At 35.6% G+C, this 8,671-nt stretch overlaps 1 protein-coding gene across 1 annotated transcript; it reads left to right on the top strand.

Moving 5' to 3' along the window:
• The first annotated feature begins 1,619 nt into the window (after positions 1–1,619).
• Positions 1,620–5,906, top strand: LOC137834927 (AAA-ATPase At4g25835). Its single transcript, XM_068643170.2, has one exon. The coding sequence runs from the start codon at positions 4,107–4,109 to the stop codon at positions 5,661–5,663; it is 1,557 nt and encodes a 518-aa protein (XP_068499271.1). The 5' UTR covers positions 1,620–4,106; the 3' UTR covers positions 5,664–5,906.
• The last annotated feature ends 2,765 nt before the right edge of the window (positions 5,907–8,671 follow it).

Below are 8,671 nucleotides of genomic sequence, written 5' to 3' on the forward strand. Positions count from 1 at the left end.
TATAGATGTTCAAGAATATAAGTATTTTAGAGCAATATTCATCTTGGTATGACTAAGTAATTAAGATATGATTTTCTATCAATCTTGATGTATAGATTACTAGTTAAACCAAGTGTTATTGTTTGCATCTTCTTGTGGAAAGTTTTATTCCTTTTACATATGATGCAATTATATATATAATATTTACTAAGCAATGATGACTTAAAAACTTCGTAATGTTTTTTGGTACAAGAATCAAATTTGTAATGAGTAATTAACAATATGTTGTAAGCTTTTCATATTAATAATTTTGGAGTGGCCTGCATCTATCGCACTGGAATGAAAACAGATATCGTAATCTTTTACTTCTTTATTTGTTTACTTTTAATATACTCCTTAATCATTAAATGGTTTTCTTTGTTGACTAAAGCTAGAAGCGTCATATTTTATCAAGACTTATAAACATGTTTTTCTTACTCGCACCAAACTTTTGTAACAGCCCATTATACCTGCAAATATCAAATAGCCTTTCTATACATTGATTTAGATTAATGATAGAAAATAGCCTAAAATTAGATGGTTAATTGATTATCAAGCCAAACCTTAAACTAAATAGGTGAAGTGCAATCTTCCATAATTAATGGAAAAATAACACTACTGAATTCTACATTGTTCTGAATAATTTTCTTGAAGAATCCTTCTTGTAAAAGAAGTGCCATACATAAAAGGAATATGATCCACTTCATTATTTGACATTCCCTGTAGAATCCACTTTCCACTTTATTCTGATACCCCAATATAGGCAGGGTTTTGTCTCAAGGCTGATCCAAACCAGTAACATAAGAAACTAAGAATACTACATAGGTGAAATGCCTGCTTAATTCTGGTAGAGTTCAATGGCATCGATATTTAGATAATTTTTTTATGAATACCTAAGAAAAAAAGTAAGTAAAATCATCTGAACTTCTCACATAAGTAAAACTTAACAAATGTTTTTAACTTTTAAATAAGACTTTCTCACTTAATTTCTCTAAAAAGTGAGATTTATAAGCTGATTTATCTTTTCATTTTTACTCCTATATAGAAGTTCATCCAGAAACTTGATTTGAATTTTTGGCAAGAATTATAGAGTCATAAGACTGCTCTACTTAGCAGTTTGAACTATTATTATCTTGATGAATTGATATTGCTATGCCTCCCGTGCATTGATGGAATATGATCCCTTTGATCATTGACATTCCAGGGAGAACCTCTTTGTGACTTTATTCTTGATACCCCCATTTAAGCAGGGCTTTCACTGAAGGCTGACCTACACTGAAATTTTTGCCCATCTCCATATTCGTGGCTTTTAATGCCATACACATGCCTCTTTTTCTTTTCCTCCTCCTTTTATTTTCTCTTTCCATGTTTCCTTTCTCAAAATTTCAACCATTTTATAAGCAGATACCTAAAACCATTGAAGGGGCAACAAAGATTAGATAAGAACGACAGCCAAACACCACAGGATCATGATCTGATGGTGCGAATAGCGTTGCTTTAGTAAAGGAGATTTAGACAAATTTCTGTAAAGAAGCATAAATGAAACTTTGTTTCAAAAGCATATAAGCATGTAAAAGATATAAAAGAAATGTAATGCACAAGAAAGAATACCACCATCCGCATTACTTTAAAGATCTATACATATCAATCTCATAGACCCCGTCACCACCTCAACAAGTAAAAGCCTAAAAGAATGTAATGAAAAGTTCAAGGCATATACATAGAAGTGCCCAACCAAATAAGCAAACTAAGTTACAAATCGACATTTTCAGTAACAATCTAATTACATACTTATATATTTGTGCTATTGTGGGTTGAAATATAACAACGTCATCGCTTGTAATGTTCTATACAGCCTATAAGTACAAAGGTGAAAATGAGAAAACCCTGAAGAAGCTATTATGAATAAAATATTATCCAATGGGTCCTATGCAAAAAAGATATAGTGAATATAAATTTATCCAGTGGGTTCGTCGTACCCATTTGAACTGATACGGTGCAATAAAATGTGACAATCATAACTAGCAATATAATCATCATCCCCTTATTATCATCTCCAACTTGACACTCATCATGAGTGACTGATGAGTTATAATTCATCAGAACATTCTCTGACCTCTGAAGGCACAAATTTCTAGAACTATAGGGGAAAAGATAAAGTGCGATTTGTCAAGAAAGAAACAAAAGCAGCTTAAACACAACGAGATCCACCCCATACTATTCCCTAACAAACCCCGAGTGTCTGCATGCGCATGCCGCCGTGATTCATTGCTGCTAGAGGATTGTCTCTTGAAGACCTTTACTAAAGCTAGCTGGCGCGTGTGCATTGTAGAATTATGGGAATCAGGTGCAACTTAAAGACCAAGATGTTTGTAAAATTGATTGAATTTTAACGAATATACCTAAAGTTCAATGCAACCTCGAACCTGGTTTTAAATAGGTTTCAGTAATTGTTGCTGAGAGTAAATTTTGTATACTCCAAGTATTCTTGTTAATTTCTATTTTTTTACTAAGCCCATAAGTATTTATTGTAAGAGATAATAAATTAGAGTTGGGAAGATTTATAAGGTCTAACTCTTCATGATTTTTTTATTTTTTTTTCATTTACTAAATTCTGATCTTTTTTAAGGGAATAGTCATAGCCTAATAATGTAAATTTTTCCAATGCCACTGTTAATCTGACATTATCTTTCTAGGGTGAAACAGGCAATTCTAACCCAAAACACCGAGTTTTTTTTCATATTTAAATATCAAATTCATACTTTATTTAAGAAAATACAGAAATATATTATCTGAAGAAACAACTTATTAGTCTATTCATTTGACATTTAATATTTATACATTAAAGATGCATACACACTCCATGCTATCTCAGATTATTTGTACATTAAAGATGTATAGACAATCCACGCTATTTCACTTTGAGGAAGAAGAAAACAGAGAAGCTACTATCTTCTTTTCTTTTCTTTTTTTATATCTTCTTTTGGTGAATCAAAAGTTAAGTGACTTACGTCCCAAAGAATTACTAGAGTGAAGAGAGATCTCAAGACTCAGCAAGCTTGAAGATAATTATTTACTAACAAAATCCTTGCATCGACACGGAAATATAAGCCCACATCTTTGGGAAATATGAGTATGATCCATACCAACTAGACCAACTTTTAATGACATAAGTAGATATGATATAACAAGAGTGAAAGATAGCAAAACAAATTAAGAGTGCCCATATATCATTATTCACGAATGGGGCATGTAAGACAGTTTCTATGTTTCTTTTTCAAAAGTTGATGGATAGATCATTCATATGCCTCATTCTTAATTCTTAATATGACAGCTTTTTATTTTAAAAAAAGTAAAATAAAGTAATCGCAGTACATAACTTCAATGGAGGAGTAGCAAGAGAAAACAAAATTCCATAATTGTTTAGAGAACATAATTTGCAACTGACAACCATATATATCTGCATGCAATTTTCTTTAATTTCGACAAAACTACAACGAAAACCACGAAAAAAATCCATGCTCACTTCAAAGAACAAGTAGAAAATGCACCAAAAGGGAAAAAATAACAATTGAAAGTTTTTCTTTTGGTCCATAACTATTGAAAGGTTAGCTGAAACTTTGGCAATTGGCAAAACATAGCATTTTTGTGTGATTTTGGTGTTTGAGCCCACAGAAGGAACCAAACCGTTCAATCGATTCGATTCCAAAGCAGAAAACAAGCAACAAAACGAAAGACGGGACCTTTGGTAAACAAAAATCTGCATTTGCTAGATTCTGTACGCATGGCAATGTATGTGTCTTGGCAAGGCTATGGCCATAAACCCTCCAAAAACTCAATTATCACATTCTCACATCTTCAAACGAACAAAGCAAAAAGCAAAAAGCAAAGCGGTCGGCTTCATCACCATCTTTATCTTTAACTTTTACCTACTCTACCATATGCCCAACCCAATGCTTCTTTTTATCAGAACCTTGTTCCTGCTTTTACGCACCGTATAAGAACTCTAAACCCAAACCATTCAATTCCATTTTCCAATTTCCATTTTCCACCAATTCTCAATCAAACAAACACTAAATCACACAAAAATGGAGATATTATCACAAATGTGGTCTCTGTTAGGGTTACTCACCGTGCTCCAAAACGTTCTCCCATCCCAGCTTCTCTCATTGCTCCATTCCTTATACGAATCTCTGCAAGATCTGCTTTCTCCGTATTCCTATTTCGAGATTCCAGAGTTCAACGGCTACTGCGGCGTCGACCTCAACGACCTCTACCGCCACGTGCACCTCTACCTCAATGCCGCGAACCACGCCCCCGCAGCAGCATGCCGCCGACTAACGCTCTCACGCTCGCCTTCCTCGAACCGCATTTCCTTCGCTGTCGCCCCGAACCACACCGTCCAAGACTCCTTCCGCGGCCACCGCGTCACATGGACGCACCACGTCGACACCGCGCAGGACTCGCTCGAGGAGAAGCGCAGCTTCACGCTCCGCCTCCCGAAGCGTCACCGCCACACGCTCCTCTCTCCCTACCTTGCCCACGTCACCGCACGCGCCGAGGAGTTCGAGCGCGTCTCGCGAGAGCGCAGACTCTTCACCAACAATACGACCGGGTCGGGCTCCTTCGAATCGGGTTGGGTCTCCGTCCCCTTCCGGCACCCGTCCACCTTCGAAACCCTCGCCCTCGAGCCCGAACTAAAGAGACAAATAAAAAACGACTTAACGGCGTTCGCTGACGGCAAAGAGTTTTACAACCGAGTGGGCCGGGCCTGGAAACGTGGGTATTTACTCCACGGCCCACCCGGGTCGGGTAAATCGAGTTTAATAGCCGCTATGGCAAATTTTCTCTGTTACGACGTTTACGACTTGGAGCTAACCAAAGTCGCTGATAACTCAGAGTTACGGTCGTTACTAATCCAAACGACGAACCGTTCGATTATCGTTATCGAGGACATTGACTGTTCCGTTGACTTAACGGCAGACAGAACAACGAAGAAAACGCAGGCAGCGAAAATGTCGAAGAGAAAGAAGTCTCAAACGGCGTCGTTCACGCGCTGCGAGGAGAGTGGGCGCGTCACGCTTTCGGGGCTCTTGAATTTCACCGACGGGTTATGGTCTTGCTGCGGCGAAGAGAGGATTGTGGTGTTTACGACCAACCATAGGGATAGTGTGGACCCCGCGCTCGTGCGCTGCGGACGAATGGACGTCCACGTCAGCCTCAACACGTGCGGTGTTCACGCGTTCCGCGAGCTCGCGCGCAACTACCTCGGCGTGGACTCGCACGTGCTATTCGAGGCGGTTGAGGGTTGCATTCGCTCGGGTGGGTCCCTCACGCCGGCACACGTGGGAGAGATTTTGTTGCGGAATAGAGGAGATGCTGACGTGGCAATGAGGGAAGTGCTGGCGGCCATGCAGGGACGGATGCTGGCCGCCGCCGCCGTCGCTGATCAGACGGAGAATGAGGACACGACGGTTGGAGTGAGGTCGCCGGAGAGCGTGTTGCTGATGGGGTCGCCGGAGAATTGGGATGCTTTGAGTGGAAAGAAGAGGAAGGACCAACATGGGGGTAATAACAATTGGGATAAAAAGGTCAAGTTTTTCGTTAGGTTAAGGTCTTTGACAAGATCTGACCCTGGTAGATAAATTTTATTTTTTTTTGAGGGAAAGACAAAATTTGGATGCATGTAGGGTTGTTTGTGTACTGTGATTAGTGTTTTTGTTTTATTTTTTATTTTTGTAGAACGTATAAAAGTGCTTGCCTCGTGTTCTTTAATGTTTTGTTTAAAGTAATGTTTTTTAGGAACCTCATCAATGGCTTTGTAGACCATATAAATACACGTGACAACAACAAAAATCAAATGATTATTATTTATTTTGTTCAACAAAGTTCGTTGATTCAGTTGCCATAGTTAACATTTAGTTGTAGCTATTTCATTTGAAAAAAATTGAAATTACTTTTCAGTAAAATTTTATGTAATAAAGTCATAAAATTCTAATCAAATCAATAGTATTTCAGAGATTTTTTATCTTAAATATGGTGACATTACATTAAATTTATTTATTTTATATAGACTGGTAAAAAATGGCTATATTTAAATTAGAAGAAGTAAAATGTATAGGAAAATGATTAGTTGAAAATTAAAATGGATTTGGCCTATATACAACCAATTACGTCGCAGAATCGATTTGCTCGGTATACAACTAATTACGTGGTAGAGTTTGACGACATGGTAAAGGACATTTTTAACGTTTGTTGGAAAAATTATAAATTAGGTAAAAAAAGATTTTTTATTTGAAACAAAAACATACGGGAAGGTTTTATAGGTTTCATTTGAAACATAGTGGAAGGTTTTAGGATTAAATTTGACGGTGACATTTGAGTTCTTCTTTATTTCTGAAATTTCTTTATAACTTTCTGAAGAGTGCGAGTTGGAGTCATAATTGCTTTCTGAAAGTGCGAGTTGGAGTCAGAATTCGAATTGCAGTGCGATTTTTTGCGTCATATATTGTTGAGGTTGATTTTCATTTCATTTGTTTGATTTATTTTGATTTCGATGTTTGGAATTTTAGTCTCTCCTTTTGCAATTGGGTGCCATTAATTTTCGATTTCATAGTGTGCATTTTTGGTTTTTGATTTCCATTATGAGTTTTGAGTTTATGGGTTATTTAGGGTTCTAGTTTGGATTTTGATTTAGGGGTTATTTAGGGTTCTGTTTTGGATATTGATTTTAGGGGTTATTTAGGTTTCGATTTAGGTTTTAATTTAGGGGTTATTTAGGGTTATCGTTGTTTATTTGTTTCTTCACTATCAAACAACTTCAAGCTTTCTCTGTTTCTGTTCAGAGATCGGTGCAGGTTGGTATGAGACCGTTCCTTGTTGCTCCCAACCTCTTTCTCCGCCCAGCATGGTATGCCCTTTTCCCTTAAATCATCTTTTCTTAATTCTTCTAAACTTTACTAAAAAACATATTTTTCGTACTCACATAATTAATAACCATAATGTTCATACAATGACTTTAAAAGTTACTAATGCATTTTGATATGCCATACAAAGGAAAGTAGCTATGGTCGTTTACAACCTCCTCAGCTTGTGTTTTCACCATTTTCTTCCTCATTCAATAATGCTAAATAATTTGCATATGATAATAGATAGGCCATTAAATATGTCAATAGCAATTGTCACATTATATACATAATTGCACATATGTAAACTTGTGATGATGTATATATACCTAGAATGGGTGGAACACGTACCACTGGCTTGAAAGCACGAATTAGTTCTTAAGTTGGTGGACATATGTCAAATATGAAAACTTTAATATTGTCCATATGTTAGTGCAACAATGTTAGAAATAGTAAATTTATGTCATTTAAGTAAAATGCCTTAACAATGTTGTTGATCATTATATTAAGATAGAAGACTCTTTGATTAAGAGAAAAAATCTTGACCTAAAAGAAAAAAATATTAACAAATTCAAATACAATAAAATTGTGTTAAACAACATATGGTTGAGATGACATACATTTTTCAAGAGTTAACCACAGTGGTGTCCATAAATTGCTCCTTCAAGGTAATCATGTAAAAGTATAAGTTTCATTAAAAGTATAATGTGAATTTTTCAAACAAGATGAACATTACCATGGAATTCAAGGAATTGTTGTGCTCATCTCCCTGAATTGGAAGTAAAATCACACTGATAACTTTCGTCACCTATGTGATTTATAAATTCTTGTGTGTTGACGGGGTCTTCGGAGTTCCGATTTAGGATAACAGCTTGCACATTACTTGTGGGTCCAGGTATTACATTTGTGTTGGAATTGCACTATCGTACAAATGATACAATATTAGTGGTATCAATATCAAGATCATCTCATTCTTCCATTAGAAATCGTTTTCTCGAATAATGAATGGTGTCTAAAGTTGAACTTAGAAGATAGGAAAATAGAAAGTGCTTAAAATGTATGAAATTGAAACATGGTGATAAACATATATTGTCATGAATTGATATTAAATTATTATTATTTCATTAACAATGAACTATTAAATTATTATTATTTTATTCAAATTTAATCAATCTTTTCCAGTAAAGCTAGCATGTAAGGTGCACATTTTTATTTATTTTTTGAAATGAAATATGTCACAAGGTTGGTAGGTGTGAGCATTAACTCACATTAATTGTTTTGAAATACCATGATTTGATTGAAAAGGCAAAGACAAGATAAGGCAAAATGTTTCTTTCATTACACACTTCCTTAGACACAAACAAATGAATAATAACCTGATTATGCAAATAACAATAACAAAAGTAAATCAATGCACTACTATATCAACAACAATAATTGCCTACATATTTCAATTGAAATGAATGCCTTACCAAAAAAATTTTCAACGCAGATGCAAATTCATGGTCCCCAAGTCCAAAGTCCATCCAATTCAAAATTCTATAAAATTTAATTGTTGTGGGATGCACTTTTGTCTTGTATGAAAACAAATGCTCCAATATCCAAATTTATATACCATGAATATTATAAATTTCAATCATGGTCAATAAAATATGAAATATATTACGCATATCTACTAAATTATATAACCATAAACATTTCAAAGAACCTCTAATAAGTACACACATCCAACAATATGGATATGTGAT

Source organism: Phaseolus vulgaris, chromosome 5, assembly GCF_051622355.1.
Source record: "Phaseolus vulgaris cultivar YP4 chromosome 5, ASM5162235v1, whole genome shotgun sequence".
NCBI lineage: Eukaryota > Viridiplantae > Streptophyta > Magnoliopsida > Fabales > Fabaceae > Phaseolus > Phaseolus vulgaris.

Excerpts from the sequence above, each read along its gene's own strand:
- LOC137834927 (XM_068643170.2), top strand. The coding sequence starts at position 4,107 with ATGGAGATATTATCACAAATGTGGTCTCTGTTAGGGTTACTCACCGTG.